Here is an 18,634-nt window from a genome sequence, read left to right on the forward strand (position 1 = left end):
ATTTATTATAGTTATAATCAGTCTTTTTTTCACAGTGCTTTCATTTCTCCCTGAAGGGATTTGTAAGAGATAGAAAAAGCATCTCCAATCTGCCATATCTGCCTCGAACACTACTCTGGCTTGGCTAGCTTTGCGCATAAGCAACTGCCTATTCAAAGAGTGAACCATGTAATGTATAATGTATTAAAAGAAGTGGACGTAGAAAATGCCAAACTCGAGGCTTCGAAACAAATCAATGGGTGACGCCACGGAGGCTACGTCCACTTCTTTTATACAGTCTTTGGAGTAATAACTGTAATAACCAATACTAGGGTTGGGCATCGAGAACCGATTCCTACTTGGAATCGTTTCAAAAATTACGATTCCAATAGAATCGTTTCTTTATTGGAATCGTTTGGAGGATTTGGTTTCAAATCCGATGATCTCTTCCCTATTTAACAGGCGCAAGTTTTGGTTTCCGAAGCGGCCAGGCGCTTGTCGTGTTGCAGCCTTGGAGCCCAGTAAGCAGTGCTCTAGTGTGGCTTTATTTTACATGAAAAAGCCCTGTAAAACTGCAAACCATCGTTGAATCAAAATAAATTTATTTGTGAAAATAGGCACGTGACCCGTTTCAACTCCACCCCTCAAAGAATCGGAATCGAGAATCGATAAGAACCGGAATCGAAAGGAAGAATCGGAATTGGAATCAGAATCGTTAAAATCCAAACGATGCCCAACCCCAACCAATACCCATGATTAAAAACAGTATCACTTTTGTCCAACCCCCCAATAAAAAAATAAAAAAAAGCCAGCTAACCAACATTTACAAAGTGTTTAGACTTCCCTGCATTACCCAATTGATCTTTTCTCTGGAGGAAGGAAACTTTTCGCATGACGGCTATCTTGGTCTTTTCAAGGCCGTCCTTCGTTCCGCTTCGCGCCGCCTTCATGAGCTGCTGAACCTGGTTGGAAGGAGCAGACAGAAACGACGAAGGAGGGTTAGGGTACGAGGAAAGTGCCACGCTGTGGAGACTTGATAACCTGCGGCGCTCCTCTGAAGAGAGACGGAGAGAAGTGGCGCTCAGTGGGCTCATCATGGATCTCACCATCTGCGACTCCCTGTGGGTCGCTGTACAGCCTCTAATCAGAGAGCCTATGAGCATATCATCAGGAGATTATGGTAACAAGAGTGAGCTCCACATCAGAGCGGGAGAATTTAGTTGACCACAAACTCCACCCTGAACATCACAGAGGCCCCTGCAACCAGACTCCACAGACCTAGAATACACATAGGGTGGTAGTATTTTTAAATGACGCTACTTCAGGAAAAGTAGGTCATTAATTGGGGGCAAGTTGGACTGGTGTTTTTGGAAGTAAATACACTGAATGTTATTAAATAATTCATGTGTCCCATAAATATATCATGCTATTAAACCAGGCAGGGTAAACAGACAGAGACTGACATATCAGAGTCTCAAAGCAAAGTCAGAGTCCAAAAGCAAAGCTGGGAAGGATGGTGCAAAGAGACAGTTAAGCCTTTGAGTCAGCTGAGCACACAACACAGCATATTTCAGCTCTGGGGTGATCATCAATCCTATTGACAAACATCTAGCGGAGTGGTTAGAGCTCTGGGGAGAAGAAGAAACAGTGTGATAGAGCTGCGTTGGCTTGCTGCTGGAGATATACCTTGATGTCATAGTTGTGCTTGCCAGACAGCCTCATGGCCAGTTCACGTTTGGTCCTGGCACAGCGTTCCCTCAGCCGACACACTTCAGGAGAGAGCTACAGGTGTTGGACAGGGACAGGCGGGGGACGTGGGGGCAGGTGGAGTTTAGCCACAAAAGGCGAAGTGAGAAAGAAAAGAGTAGGGGGAGAGGAGATAGAAAAAGAGAAATGGAGGCAGAGTGATCAAGGCAAAACAAGCTACGCAACATCGGGAATTAATCACAAGCATAGAGAGCACAAAGGCTTGGAGCACTGCTTTGGTCAAAGGGGTTATGCTGTATGAGAATAATGGATTGGGGGGGGGGGGGTGCAGGCAGTTTAGGGCAATTATTAAGCAAACTATGTCAGAGCTCTCCCAGGCTGCTCAAATTAAGCAGTGAACTAAACAAGAGGAGAACTTCAGGTACACTTGGTGAAAACTTAATCGGGCGTGACTAATTAAAAACTATGCGTTTTTGATGAAGGCTGTGCTAGCCGATTAGCCGAAAAGTGTTGCCGGGCCTTAATAGCCAAGGCTTTCTTCATTAAATTGTTCAACCAGTGCGGCTGGATCCTTCCTTTTGTTCAGTGGCCTGGGACAAGCATGCCAAGAGAACTTTTGGGGGATTCTGACACCACACCTTCCTGTTTTTAATAACCTGAGCAACTCATTTTCCAAACAACAACAAAAAGTCCCTTTGCTCTCTACCTCGTTTCTCAAAGCGTCGGTTTAACTCAGGGTTTTCTTGGATTACAATGGAATTATATCCATACATAAACATCTTCAATATGAGAAAATATGTAAAAAGGTAGGTATAAATCTATACATGAATAATGATTCAACTCGGCAAAATAGTTGTGGTTTTTTCTTTTTTTTTTTTTTTTAAATAGTATGACTCCAAATGTTCTCCTATGACTGCATAGGTGCATGCATGCTAGAGGCTGTTGAAGCATAAAGGAAATGCAGCACAATGTGAATGTGCACACAGTGCCATCATGTGGAAGACTGACGCTGTGTAGCCGTGCTGCACAACACTGATGAACAGCATCCTTTGGCAGAGAAGAGGCAAAGAGATCTGAGGCTTTCCGAACTGAAATGCCTCTTGTTTACTTTTATCCCACACTGAAGGTTTAAGGCCGAGACAGCCTCTTGTACATTTTTAAAGTTCTTCATAGTTTCCTTCCAGTTCTATACATTAATAAAGACAACTGCGCCAGAGGAGCAGAGAGATGAAATATTCTCCTTGATTTTTCTTTTTCAAAGTGCTGAAAACCAACCAAAACAACCTGGCTGGTCATGACGCCACGTAAAATAAACAGCTGTGACGACTTGTGTGAGGTAAATGCACACATCAGGCATGCGTCCTCCACACGCTCGCGAATACTACCTTGCTCCGTGTTGGTAGCTTGGTCTCGTTATCGGACTGTTCGTCGTAGCTTTCGAACTCACTGGAGCTCCACGCATTGTCCGCGTCCAGAGGACCGCTGTCTCTCTGAACATCTTCATAGATCATATCTGCTAAACACACAAACACATCACACATCAGAAGCTCCGCATCAAGCTTCACGAAAGGATAGGGCTGGGCAATATATCAATATTATATTGATATCGTGATACAAGATTAGATATTGTCTTAGATTTTGGATATGGTAATATAATAAAATGTGTCGTCTTTGCCTGGTTTTAGAGGCTGCGGTACAGTAAAGCGATGTCATTTTCTGAACTTACCAGACTGTTCTAGCTGTTCTATTATTTGCCTTTACCCACTTAATCATTATAGCCACGTTACCGATGATTATTTATCAAAAATGTCATTGAGCAAATATTGTGTGAAAGCACCAATGGTCAACCATACAATATCGTTGCGATATCGATGTATTTGGTCCAAAATATTGTGATATTTGATTTTCTCCATATCGCCCAGCCCTTCGATAGGACAAACATCCGAAACCAACACAATTCTGTCGCAGCTACTAACCATCGGGAGAGAGGGGGTCCTCGCTTGGAACGTCATCATAGATCACCTCGGAAGCCTCCTCTGTCTGTGGCTCGGCTTCAGCCGCACACAAAGCTGGCAAAGAAAAGCAGTAGCATCAAAGTACACAAACACTTTTTTTTTTGGGTTTTTTTACATAGAAATAGAGTTGTGACTTCCATCTTTTATCTCCCTTACTGTTTGATAGTTGCACCTCCATGATGTTGGATCAGTCTTTGACATTTCTCTCCCCCAAAAACAACACGCACAAAGACGTGCACACACAGCTCCAAACTACATTGCCTGAATCCTTTTGGCAAAGCAGAATAGATAAAAGACACCAGCTCGTCTCGCCTGTGGTTAGGAATTCACACAGCCTTTGAATATTTACATACTTATTGTATCGCATGCATTTAAAGGTCTTCTTCCTCAGGGAGATCTGGCACGTCGCTTTGTGCATATTGCCGTAACGGCTTTGTCCATGTGACGCAACATGATTGTCTCCAGCTCGTTTGAGCTATTGACCCATTCTATCTCCACGCTCGACCGGATTTGTCATTAACTGCTTTGAGAGTGTTTCAGCCTAATTTAGCTCAGTGAGCTTTATTGATTTAGTTTTAAACTGTGATTTGTCTGTAACACTTTCTCCTTATCCCCTAACAGCAACAATCACTGTTTTCAATTAATCTGATTGGCGATGTGTATTCTGTCATGGATTATTCAGTCTAAAATAACCTTGGATACAATCCAGCAGATGAACAAAGAGCAACTCTTTTTCTACAAACGAGGATTAGCTACACAAATGTTCTGTATATATATCGCTCACTTCCCTACACTTGTGCATTCAGAAAGGATTCAGAAAAGAGACGAAAAAAAAAAAACTGGATTTGGTGCTATCAGCCTAACTATGAGCATATTTGCAAAAATGGCCTCTTGGGAAGACGGCTTGTTATTTCCAATGTGAAGAAGCAGAAGTTCCTCACTGTGTTTTCTTACTTTTATAAAACTTTTCTCTACAGCAGCACAATGACAACTCATCCACAGGTCACAATGACACTGCAGGCAACCAAAAATAAATAAATAATAATACACTGCCATTGCGAACATTTCCTTGTTGAGAATGTGAAAGAAAAAAAATACGTAGCAAGGCACTTGCGATCAATGTCAGATAATCGCATCAAAATGTGCCACAACGGAGGAGTGAAGGGACATTTTACAAACAGGAAATACTTTGTTATTCATCCATGTAATGTAAAGTACATTTGGTCAAATTGAAACTGTCTTTCTACACAATGAAACATGTTGTCCTCCACAGCAGGTTAATACATATGCCAAAAGATTTCCTGGAGTCTGGTGTTTCAAAACTAAAAAAAAGGTAAAAAGTACCAAATGTAAAAACACAAACCCAGCATTGCAGTAGATTTCTCATTAAGATCAGTGAAGTCCTATTCATTTATGTTGTTTTAAGTTGGCTTGCTTTTCCCACTTTGTGTTTTATAATTTTCGATATCGAGGCGAGAGGTTTAATATAATTGACATTTTTCAGCTAGTTTGAGCGGAGGCCTGTGTGGAAATACATCAGAAGAGTGGGACATAAAAATTGTCGTGCAGCATTGCAGGGCTCCTTTACATCTCTCATTTCTGAGCCACCTTCAAATAACGCCAGCATTGCTGACTGAGTCGAAATCCAAAAGCAATTTTCCCTCATGGAAATGGTTCTCTATTGATCCTCATCCTGAATTAATTGGATTTGTGTCATGTCTGTGTAGAAATCAAATCGTGCCAGAGAATACGTGTGCGTGAGAACGGAGTGCGTTTGTGTATTTGTGCACACGCGTCTGTCAATACATAATGTGTGTCTGACCTCTTTCACCGTAGAAATCAATGAGCCATAAGATGACCGTAGGCCTGTAATATGGGATTCTTGATACTGTTGATTAAGGTCAAACGATGCTAGGTGCAGTACTAACAAAAAACTGGCGCACAATTTATATCGCCAGTGTCATTGTGGTGTGTTCCGCGCTACTGTTTACGCAACTCTGGAGGCCCGATTGGTTTTTTTCTAACAGATCTGTCCGCGATGGGAACACTGTGATGCGCAGGTTGGAATGAGCCTGAATCCAAAAGCAAGCTTAAATTCAATTTGTCTTTGGTCTGAAATTGAACCCTTGATCTACAATATAAGGTACATCACTTCTCCGTCAATATAATTTAGTTCTGTACCTTCAGAGGTGTCCCTGGAGTCTGAGCTTTCCTTGCCGATTGCTTTGCTGTGGTCTCCTGAATCAGTCGGCGTCTCCACAGCTGGCGGCACAACTGGAAGCCCCCGGAGCTCCTCTCCCACACGAGACACTGAGGTACTGGGCTCGGCTGCTGCTGCTGCTGCTGCTGCTGCTGCTGCCGCCGAGGCCCTGGAAGGTACCCACATATTAGTAGTAGTTAAACTAACACCGAGTGCTGTGTGCCTCATTACGAGTTAATTTCAGTGAGAGGAAGAGGGAGGCGAGGGTCAAAATAGTTCTTTGCTATCCAAGCATGCAAATGCACACTCCCTGAAGTCTGCTCTCTGAGTGCTTTGTTTGTCTTCTATCTTATTTTTTCATATGTAGGCTTCACAGGAAAATGTTCCACCCAGACAGGACCTTAAGTGGAACTGAAAATAGCTAAATACGCGGAAGTACAGAGTGGATTCCTTTAAGTGATTATTTGGGACAACCATTTCTGGCACTTTACCCAATACGTTTTGTTAATAGTGACAACTATAGCTGTGTGTGGGATAAGTTGCTGATCTGTTTATTCAGAAGAACTTGTGCAAGGCCATGTGTAAAGGAAAAAATATATAATCACACCTACTGCTAAATACTTGAGTTACTTCACTCGCCCCTGAGCACTGTCAAATACCTGTCATGCCTGCAGCTTACCATAATCAACCGCTGGCTTTTTGACTTAAAACATGCCGCCCTGAACCGGCTATTAAAAACAAACTGACATCACAGGGGAAAATCTTGTTGACACAGCTATCACATGGCCTGTGTTGATGCTGCCAGTGAGGGATTGTCCTCCTCCACATGACTGATAATATGACAGGATCCAGCGTGTAGGAGACTCCCATCTACACTAATTAAATCTGTCCCTCTGCTAAACACCTCAGCAATGCTCGCAATGCCAGCAGCAGCAGCAGCTACTCAGAGTGATGAGCAACTTGCAGACAAACAAGACATGCCAGAAAAATAATGTGCACGAAAATTACATAAATTAGGAGCCCTTGAGGTGGCAGCCTTGCAGAGACTTTCCATTTCAGTGGCAATGGAAGTAGACTGTGTGTATCCAACAATCTTGAAAACCATTATCTGTTCTTGTAGAGTACAGCACCAGGTGAACTGTGTATTGAGTCAAATAAAAAAAATAACAGTAGGTAGTTTGTAGCATCTGTGTTACCACACACAGAATACTGATAGGTTAGATTCACTGCATGAGAATAACTTAGATAGTCTCAATGACAGAGAACGGTTTCTACTAGGGCTGTCAGAATAAACCCGTTAATAATGAGTTAACGCAAATTAATTTAACGCCACTCTTTTTTTTTTTTTTTTTTTTTTTTTTATGTGCTATTAACGCGCACACGCTCTGTGATTTCGACGAAACGGCAGAACGGGAGCAGGTGTTACGGGTCCTAGAATACATCCATGAACGGGAGAGGATGGCTAGCAGAAACAAAGCTCCTTGAGCAGAAATGGATAAAGACAAGGGTCTTTTGAATGGCAAGTTGAGTTTCAAAGCCCTTCCAGACTGATCTCTCAACAAGACTAAAGTTCCCAGCGGAGTAGTTGAGTCTCAAATACCACTGGACCATTAAAAACTTGAAAGAAAAAATGTCCCTTTTATAGTACATTTAGAACAGATACAAAATGTGTGATTAATTAGCGGTTGATCGCGAGTTAACTAAGACGCTCATGCGATTAATCGGATTACAAATTGTAACCGATTGACAGCCCTACTTTTTACACTTTAAATGTAAAAGCCAGTTCAGCAAACCCCAGCAGTCTGGCATTTCAATCTGGTCCAAAATGAAGGAGAGTTAAAAATGTAAATATAACAATGTATGTAAATATAACCTTTTAATTACGAGTTTAACATTATAAACTGTATGTAAATAAAGTGATAGCTCTGGTTGTGTTTGAGCCATGCTCTCCCTGTTGTGCTATAAATGCCCACCACATATCTGAGAAGTAGATGCAATGCCCTGCCAACATGTTATATCAGAGCTACTGATAGTAGACATTTGGTTTTGCGGTGGCATCAAGCTGCAAAAGCCTGTAAAGTATGACGCTGCTGCATTCTCTATGATGCTGGATCATTCATCTCAATCTAAAAGAACAAAAATGATCTCCGCCCACATAAAAACAAAATAAAGAGCTATTTGTCAAGAAATGTCTTACGATAAACTGATCTCTTGTCATTAAGATTGCTCGTGTGGAAAAGAAATAGAGTGGAGCCAGAACAATCGCGGTGTACAGCTTTGTCTGCGTGATTGTATGCATTCATGTCAGGCGAGAGTGATTTGAGCAGTGTAGCGATCGATCCAGGCGTATATCTTTGCGCACCCCTTCACAACTTATCTGTCCCTATAAGCCCTAGTGAGTCATATAGCTCAAGGAGAGAAGCGGGAATCATTTGTCAATGCAAATGGCATAGCCCGGGGCCTGAAGCAGAAGCTGACTGAATGCAAATCCCACACTTCCATCCGTTTTCATTCCCTTCAGCCTCTGTGCCAGGACAATACAACCTGCCATAGCTCCACCTGTTCTGCCCCCTGGTTACTCTTGAGCATAGCTATCCGTTTTAACTGCACGAGCATTGTGCTGGCCATACTGATGAAGCTCTGTTTGTCCTCAGGTTCTAAATCGCCTCTACAAACAACGGCCCACTCCTCAATTTTGAACCGTTCCCCACGATGCAGCCGGTGGTACTGAAGTTGTTCTGTACATCATGACAGACTCTAATTATAGATAGCACGCTAAGTATGTGGTTCATGGCTTCCCACTATAGTTGCATTCACATTTTGTTTTTAACACTTTTATTTTGCTTTCACGGCACATTCAACTGAGGCGAGTACAACAAGGTGAGGGGGGGTCTTCAAAAAAAAAAGTGGCTGTGAAAAATAAATGTGTTTTTAACAAGGGCAAAAGTCTAAAGTTCTGCAAGGCTGCAAAAGGGCAAAAAGTTGAACTAAACAAAAAAGTAACTTTGATGGGGGGGGGGGGAGAGAAGATAAAGTAAAGTTATACTTTCTAACGCTACAGTTCTGTGCACATAAAACAGAAGCATTTACTGTCACGTTGTCATGGTATCTTTTGTGTTAATCTATTTATTGCTGAGGTTCTGTGCAATGTGTTTAATGAAAACTATCTGTCAGGGTGGGGGGGGTGGGTAAAGTCGGAAGTAAATGCTGGCATCAAACACTGGAGCACACAGAAAACTCACAGGAGAGAAATGCTGCCTTGAGCTTAATAGCTGTAACGAGCTGATGTGCTGTCATTGCACTGTTAAGATAACCCCATATGTCTGCATTGAAAATCAAAAAGTTATTTTGGCAATATTATCCTAAAACTGCTGACAGATCTGGTGGGTGTGCTGACAGTCTTAACACCTTGATGGTGGAAAGTGCTATTGATAGCTCCTCTTTAAAAAAGGCAGACTATTGACTACACCAAAGTGGAAATGTGCACTCAGCAGAAACCCCCCCCCCCACATGAGAAATTACCAAGACCTCCCTGTGACTCCATTGCACACACACATAATGCACACAGCACAAACATATACTGTACAGACACATGCACACACGCTCACACCTGTGCATGAATACAGGCCCCTCTTTTCAGCACAGGAAAGCCCACAGGAATCCGAACCCTAAAGTCCGCTATCAGTAGAGGTTTTTTTTTAGCACACACTTCCTACAGCTTTCGCCAAAATCAGGGCCCCTGCATGGCTTCATCATGCAGGCCAGAGAGGCTGGAGAGGGAGGATTCTGATAAGATCCGAAGAGACCAAAGAGTGTTTGCAAATACATTCTATGGTTTGTTTTAGCCTAGAACAGAGATCTTCAACAGGGGGCCCGGGAGCCCTACGGGGTCCTCAGAATTACTGCAGGGGGGCCACCAAATTATTGTTTATTTTTCGAAAGTTTTTTCAAGAATCAAAATGTCTTAACATGCATCCAACATATTATTAGCAAATATAAATCAGCCTATTTATGAGGGAAAAAAAAGTACTGGCCTATACTGTAGGTTAGGTAGTCACTTAGCCATCCACAGATACAATTAATCCAAACAATGCACTGTGCCACATGTATGTTTTAACATTAAAACATAATTTATAAAATCATGCCAACAATTATTATTTTAATAACTTAGTATTCTATGCATTCACAGTATTTCGGCTTTAGGCCGCCCACACTTGATTGTAGGTCCTGTTTAATATGCAACTACATGTTATACAGTATATGTAGTAGGGGGTCCCTGCTCCGTCTCTCTCTTAGTTAAGGGTTCCTTGGCTTAAAAAAAGTCGAAGACCCCTGGCCTAGAACAATATAGTAAATCTCATAACGTTAAACAAGCAAGGAAAAATGTGTATAGTACATTATATGTTCATGTGTCTCTGAACTACTTTAGTAAGGTTTCTGCTATCTGGTGGTTCTAGCAGTTCACATGTAAATGTGCTTCCCCTGTATGAAGATGTTCTAAGCTTTACATGCCAGAAACTTCAGTTTTCATTTCATTTTATTTAATACTGACTGGTGAGATTCCACTTAAAGCTCCAGATGGTAACTTTTATAAAAAGAAATAAGTTATTGTCATATTTGTTGAAACTGACATTATCCTGACAGTAGTACATGAGACAGATAATCTGTTCCTCTGCCTCCCCGTACTGCTCCTAATGGCAATTGCAAGTTCCCACCGTTCCCGTAGGAAAACAACCAATCCGAGCGGAGGAGTCTCTAACGCAGAGTCAATGACTGCTCGTGGACTGCGGTCAAACAGTCAAACTAGGATCATTGCATTTGGGCTAAATGGGGGTGTTGAATGTCTAATTGTACATAGAATTGCTTGGTTTGTCCCAATGAATCATGATTTATAGCCTATTTTGGTATAAATATCTGCCTTTTAATAACACTCAAGAAATCAGAAGTACTCGAATACTGGTGTGTACTGGCCCATTTCAGGCACTGGTTTAGCAAAACCTAGCACCGCCCAACGGCCGACTGGCTGGAGCAAGCTTTCTCATTTTACAGCTAAACAGTACACTAAAATATGTTTCTGAATACATATGAGGTGAGAAAAAGGCAACGCAGTAATCGTGATGTAACTGATACTGCGTTAGAGATGCCATGGCTCTGATTGGTTGTTCTCCTTATGCCATTAGGAGCACCATCGAGGCAGAGGTACGTGACATTTTCACAGATTATCTGATTTATGTACTACTGTCCGGATATAGCGAAAGTTTGGGCAAATATGACAATGATAACTTCATTTTTATAAAAGTTACCAACTGAACCTTTAAGGCATTAAATGGCTGTTGATTCAAGCAAGCTAAAGTATCCTTTGAAAAACCTAACTGTCTATCAGCCCCAGGGCTGTTCTGTAGGTGACTTTGACTGCAGACCTCCCCGTGGAGGAGGGCAGGCAAAAAGATGAGAGTTGATTTAGAGGAATCAATAAACTATCACATTATTATTCACTGGGCTGAGGCCTTGAAGCAAACCGTCTTCTTGAGTGTACAAAAGATGTTTTCTGACTGCACCAGGGGTTAGAGTCGTTTCATTCATACATCTACGCAGCCGGAACTGTATTGAGACTGCAGTGTAAAGCTGTAGTGTGTAGTTTCTGTCGCCCCCCATGAGCAATTCTAAGTAATGACAACTACACTGTCAGCGCGTCCACATGACACAAGCCTTCGGTGATCACGCACCACCCCCCATCCTTCCTCCACGCAGTTGCTAGTAGTTTAACCCGTCAAATAAACAAGGACAGGGGGAATTTAAAAAAAAAAAACATGATGGACTCTTCAGCGGTGACTTAAAACGTATCACTCAAGCTGCTGCGTGCGGAAGTCGCCGGACTATACCGTTTTGTAAACATAGCCAAACTGAGAAATACAGAGAGAGTTGTGTGGAGCTGATAGTCTTGATTTGCTTTGTATCAACTCATTTGGCAATGGCTTGAATGTAACGGACGTTCCTTAATATAACATAGCAGCCCTTTGGCTGAACCTGGCATATTTACAGACATGTTTATTAATATGCACTGTTCCTGTCAAATTAAATAAAGATAAAGAACACCAACACTGTTTGCATGGCTACAGAACAGTACCACAAGGGAGAGATTAGCTTTTTCTGCTTGGGTGAACTGACTTTTTAAATTAAGTTCATCTTGACACAACATACATAATAGAGTATATAAGCAAGGCGCATCACATTATACTGTATGCATCATCATGAATTAGGCAATCCTGTGATTTCCGTCTAGGAATGTATCAGCAACATTACTTTATTCTTGATATTATCACTTGTCACTGTGTGTGTGACGTGCCATCTGGAATCTAAATGTTGAACAAATAGATGCGGCGTACCATCCCAGTATCTCATACCCACTGTGGCGTGTTTGGATGTCGTGTAAGCATGACATTATCTCAGACATAAGACATAACATTGACGTGGCGTGATGCTGAGTTTACTTTCTCCACCGCCCTTTAGTAATTTTCCCCATACTGTAATAATCAAAGGCAACTTACCCGCTGGGTGACTCATTAACTGGAACATCTGTCAAAATGAGGAAAAGAGAAACCATGAGACAACTATTCCAAAGCAAAGGAAGCACATATTTGAAAAAAAATGACAAATACAACTTTAGGACTGACTCACTTGAAGGACTGTGACTTTGTGTTGTTACCTATTCTCTCTTACTTCTTGTATACAGTATAGTAGTAAGAAAGTTACTGTCAAAACTAAATCACACTTGCTTACATGAAGGACACCTACATCTGAAATAATTAAGCAGATGGTGTAAGGTAGTTACAATGACAATTAAGCATGGTTGATAGAGCTGCACAACACATTGTTTTTTTATTAACATCGCAATGTCAACTTACGCGACAAACATATCGCAAAAGTTTGCAATATTGCACTCAAGTATTTTGAGAGTTTGTTGAAATAGAGTATCAGTAGAAACTGCTTTTTAAAATGTAACTATTATCATTCTTTTTGTATTGGGTGCTTTTAGGTTCAGTTCAATGTTCAATACAACAATGTTGGAAATTATTTCAAGCAATTTGTTGTATTTACTGAAAGCAGCAGACAGGCAGAACTGAGTACAATTTGATATCTGGTTATTTATCATTTAGTAAGTTATTATTTAGTAGGTAATGCCGCTTTCTATTCAAAAAACATGATCGCATATTTTCTTCATATCATGCAGGCCTTAAGGTTGTACTGTATTTTCACAGCAAAGGAATGTAGGTGTATGTATGTAAGGAAAGTGCTGTTAAACAAATGTCATGATCAATTTCCTTTGTTTTTTTTCCACCATGTAAACTAATGTCATCTGGTGAGGGAGGGATCTGAATCTCAGCTGCTCTCAGCCCTCCATTACATAACAGAAACAGACCTCCACTACACATTATCAACGCCCAGAATTCCCCTACGCATCTCCACAGCCCACTTAACGGATTACCACACATACTGTAGACTTAGTAAAAAAAAGCTTTTTAATTAAGCATTAATAGCTTCACTTTGTCCAACAGAACTTATCCAAGACCTAAATCTCTTTATCCTGGCATGTAATTATCAGGACCAGTTTGGCAACGTTACCCAGGTAGTAAATATATCATACTTAATACATAACTTCATCCATTTAAGGGGAACATTAACTCTGTTCTGTCTGCCTGAGGCAATAATTAAATCCTGTTAAGGAGAGATTTAAACCACATACAAGCTGAAGTCACTCACACAGCGTGTGGCTATGGGAAACTGATCGGATACATTTACTTATGATGCAACATACAATCTTAGAGCCATTTTATCAAATACAGCTTATTGTACAGTGACTAGTTAGTGGTTCAGTGATATGCCCAGCAGCTGTTTGATGACATCACGCATGTGGAGAGGATGAAGCATGTTGGTTTTGGTTACAGTACAGCAACTTTTACCACTATCCCGTGTCTACTCTCTACAATAACAAAATGGTTAAAGTTAGTTAATTTAAGCCAGATGGTGTCAATCAAACTGTCAAAGTCCACACCCATCAGCAGTGGTGGAAAATAACTGGGTACATTTACTACTCATAACTGTACTTGTATTCAATTTCCTGGTATCCAGTATTCCCCAATTTGCCAGATAGGCCAAAGACAATTTCTCACCTTTGTTTTATTGTATTCTTTTTGTCCATTTTAAAGCTACTTTGTATTTCTACTCCACTTATAGGCCTACTTCACTTACTGTGCTTTTCACTCCACTTACATTTATTTAGCAGCTATAGTTATTAGTTAGCCTACTTACCGTAGGACTACTTTGCATATTGTAATTTGATTCCAAAACATATTATCACCTGGTAAAATATGATTCATTATATCATTACAAAAATGTACGTAAAGTACGTAACGTTAACGCACCAACAATTCCACCTCTACCATGCTAGGCTACAACATAAAAAAAAAACTCCCACTAACGTTACAGTAGCTACATGTCAATGCCTTTTCAGTGTAACATAACTTAGCGCAGTTGCTAGCTTATGGTGCATGGGGCTGCAGGTGTGTGTACGTCGCCGTGCGGTTATTTACACTGTTTATCTGCTGGCTAGCAAGTCACTGCCAAGATTCAGGTAACGTTAATCACATACTTTGGTTTTGTTCAGGTGTGTGAAGCCCGCGGGGATAGTCACTGAGGCTGAAGCTAGCCGCCGTCAGTAGCTTAGAAATACCCCCAACCCGTGGGCTGGCTGAATGATCCAAGTACCAAGTAGCTTACATTTTCCACCAAAGTTAATCACTTTAAGATGGTTCTAAACAGCTGAACCAACTGAGCTCTATCATATATCTACAGAAGAACAATCTTGATCGGCTAGCACCCATTTAAAAAATGTAGAGCTTATTCCAGAAAAGGTGTTACCTGCAGTAGAAATTGAAGCTACATCCTTGGGGAGGACGCCCTCCTGTCCAGCAGGAGGCGCAGGTGTAAGAAGTTGTGTGCAGTCTGTGCCCGTTTGTGAGACACTGCCGGATGTCTCACTCTCCTCCTTTTTCGACAACTGGACAGATCTAGCAGAGTCAGAGGTGATCCCTTTACTGTTCTCCTCATCCTCACTGTCCTCAAACGAAAACGCTTCCCCTTGCTCCTCATCTTCTTCCTCCTCTTCATCCTCTTTTGGTGGCTGCTGTTGAGACATCACAGTAGACATAATCCCTGAAAAAGAAACAACATGCAAGTGTAAATAGTTTGTTCTAAAATGACATGTCCACCATTTGAGTTGAAAGTGACATATGATGAAAAACGATGTGATGGGATACCACATAATCATGTCATCAAATCATCAAATGTATTGTATTTTTTCTTTAGGGATTTGTAGGCTTTCAAATAATGCAATCATGTTGTAACCAGCCTTTTCTCCTGCATCTGATAATAAGCTATGAACTAAGGAGTTATTGCCTTAAGCCTTAATGTGCTATATCCAGACTACTGGCAGTGTTGTTTCAAATTCCACCCTTCATTCATAAATGATTTGGATAAAGGCAAAAATATTTAAATGGACTGAAGGACTGGAATGTTCTCTGCTCTTCATAAGACAGCAAAGCTGCTTAACAAAAACAGCTGTATGTAAAACACCTTGGATAAAAATCAGTGTTGTACTTAATAACACTGACCCGAAATAAACTGTTAACCCTAACGTGCTCACAACAAAAGGTTGGACTGAAATTCTCAGACTTTTGTTCTTCAGTGTGTAAATTTCTTGCAGTGCATAAAACACCATACATTGAGCAACTATTTGACTAAATAAATGAAATAAAATTGAAGTCATGTAGCCTTGGTGCAGAGAGAGAGAGCGCGAAACGCTAGCACTATACTATAATATAAAGATGACATATGGCCATTAGAAAGGCCGTTAGTTAAATCAAAGAGTCCGACGAGGCTTAGTGGCAGATTAATTAAGATATCAACACACCCACTGATGAAAACATCTGCCCTTACATTACAGACCTCAATTATATGAGAGGCTAATTTCATCTTGTCTTATCAATGAAAGCTCGTATGGCAGCAGAAAACACACTTTACAAATTCATTTAAAATTAATGAAAAATCAATACAGGCATAACATATTTGCAAACATAATATGTTTGACACTGACTTTGGACCCATGGTACTTCCTCTACAAATAGCTGGGCATTTAAATTGTCGGCTGTAACTCTTTATGGAAATTAGACTTGTTGTTAGCATATTTTCTAAATAAAATGGAAATCTTCCATGTCACACATGCCCTTAAGGTATTAAATTGTTGCACACAGTAATTGTTTCATTATTACACAATGGGGGAGTTTCTATGACATACACTCTGTTTCTGTGCATGTTAGTGTACCGCTCAATGAACTCAGCATCTGCTTTGCATTTTGATTAGCACTGAACTGCTTCCAATGCTGGAACATTCTCGGGCCTGATGGGACAGTTTGTCGGGCTCCTTTGGGAAAATGACAGCATGGAGCGGAGGTGGCTTAACACGGGCTGGCTGTAGAATTCATTGTCAGCACTTTGTTGTTTAACCTGGTTAAAGGGTTGTCACAATGTAATTTACAGCTCTCATTATCTTTTACTACTGCTTGCTGACAGCTGAATTTGGCATGATGTTTGTTAGCACTATGGTTCAGGAATGGCTCTGACTCCTGAATTACCACCATATAATAAATCAAAATATAAAGTTATGTTATATGTGCACGTTTGCTTTCGGTTCTCTGCATGTTTACGAGAACGATATGCCACTGCAGCCTTTGGACCCAGCCATCCCTTCTGTACCACAAGCACGGTTTTTCCATTTGGCCCACTCATTGCTCAAATCAACAATGACTCTTTTGTGGAGAAAAAAAAGAAAGAAAAAACTTCTGTTTCGCCTCAGAAAGCATTGTTTCTACATTCGTCACTGGAGTACTGATTAGGTCATTTGGGCCGTGCAGTCTATGGTATGGCTCATAGAATGCGTGGGGGGGGGAAAAAAAGGATGATTTTGTCAGAAGAAAGCAGCATCTTCTTTTAATGAATGTTATAGAAACCATCAGTGTAAGACGTTAATGAAAGAAATTGCCACTGTACTTCCACAGAAAGTACGTATGAAAGCCATGCTGACTGAGCATCATTCTTGAGTGTTCACTAGAGTGAATCGGTTTGAACAAGCATAGGAGCGCCCTGAAATGTAATTGATATTTACACTACATTAAAATCAACCAGACAGCTGGTGTCATGAATAAAAGTTCAGCTTGATAACACTAATACAAAACTGGAAGTTTTTCACTTAAAATAACCCTTCCTCAGAATCAATACGACAGGTATTCTGAGCAACCTTCTTTGAGGGAATGTGTTTGGACAAGCCATCAAACACATTTCAGCTTAGAAAAACAAAGAGCCCCGGGAGCGGAGCTGCGTGAAAGCTATTCTTGAGGGGAAAATAAGATACATCACAGAACAGAGATTGGAGAATAATGAAACCAACTCCTACACACCCTGTCGCTGACCTACATAGAGCTTTGAAAACTCTCCCGCTGTGTACCAAATGTGCTAATGAGTAGAGGGATGTTATATGTGAATAGAGGAAAGTGAGGTATGTGTACACTTTCATGGGTGATCCTTGGTAGTCACACATGTGCAGGGTGCATTCTGAGTGAAAACCTCAAAAATGTCTTGTTTAGTCGGACACACAAGACATGTTGCAAGAACAACACAAGCGAGTCAGTCAACAAGAGAGAGACAGGTATGGCGTTATGAAATCAAGGAGAGGGTTAACTTTTCCTGCTACAGATGTTCCACCGTGGTCAGAAAGAACAGGGGACACACTTTGTTTCTCTTACTATATGACTCTAGAGTCGGTACTCGCTCGAAAGCTAATCACTGTCACTCTCTCACTTCTCCCTCGCTCTATCACCTACTCCCCACACACACACACACACACACACACACACACACACAAGCCGGCTCGACGCACACACCAGCGCACAAGTATAAACATCAGGCCACTTATGTTATTTGCACTACAAAGAGTGTATATATTTAGGGCCCGAGCAGTGAAACTGCAAGGACCCTATTGTTTTTGATCAGATTATTATTTTTACTAGGGCTGTGAAAATAATGCGTTAATTTCGATTAATTAATCTGAGAAAAGAAAACGCGTTAAAAAAAATAACGCAGATTAATCCATTCCATATTGATGTTTGACCCGGAGCTATTCTAGCCACCATTGGACTGTAAAATGAAGGAGGGAGACGAGAATGTTCTGCCTGGATTATTAATTGGAACATTTACTTGTAAAACCCTGCCAACCCTGGCTACCGAAATCTGGTGCCACCGATATGTCTGCGCTTCTCTCTGATGCTCTGAAACACAAAAACCGCTGCACATGACGCTAGTTAACACTATACTCGACAGCAGCTAACGTTAGCCTACCGCTAGCTAGTAGCTGGATTAAACACGGTTAAAATGCTGACGGCTAACGCTAAACGGTGTAAAGTTTGACTGTGTTTTACTGTAGAGGATTCAACACCGGTATGTAACAATCTGCAGCTGCCGTCGGAAAAACACAGACGGTGCGTTCAATAAAACTAGTAAACTGCAGCCTCGTGGTGCATTTGAAGTTATTGTAAATGTCCTTTTCCCATCTGATGGTTCAACAGCAATTTACTACTGAAATAAATTATTGTTATTGTTATACATTATTATTAAATCATTT

General features: G+C 41.1%; 1 protein-coding gene across 4 annotated transcripts in view; it reads right to left on the minus strand.

Moving 5' to 3' along the window:
- Nucleotides 1-18,634, minus strand: part of arhgef10la (Rho guanine nucleotide exchange factor (GEF) 10-like a) — a 121,360-nt gene that overhangs the window by 91,635 nt on the left and 11,091 nt on the right. For 2 of the 4 annotated variants that reach the window (XM_078249160.1, XM_078249158.1), the window contains 7 exons: nt 14,821-15,114; nt 12,450-12,477; nt 5,883-6,070; nt 3,663-3,755; nt 3,072-3,202; nt 1,666-1,761; nt 833-941 (listed from right to left, as the gene is read on the minus strand). In XM_078249160.1, coding sequence (XP_078105286.1) covers nt 833-941; nt 1,666-1,761; nt 3,072-3,202; nt 3,663-3,755; nt 5,883-6,070; nt 12,450-12,477; nt 14,821-15,109 — 934 coding nt within the window. In that variant the 5' untranslated portion in view covers nt 15,110-15,114. The remainder of the gene's footprint in view (nt 1-832; nt 942-1,665; nt 1,762-3,071; nt 3,203-3,662; nt 3,756-5,882; nt 6,071-12,449; nt 12,478-14,820; nt 15,115-18,634) is intronic. The other 2 variants (XM_078249159.1, XM_078249161.1) reach the window with 2 other exon arrangements.

This window comes from Sander vitreus, chromosome 4 (assembly GCF_031162955.1).
Source record: "Sander vitreus isolate 19-12246 chromosome 4, sanVit1, whole genome shotgun sequence".
Classification (NCBI taxonomy): Eukaryota; Metazoa; Chordata; class Actinopteri; order Perciformes; family Percidae; genus Sander; species Sander vitreus.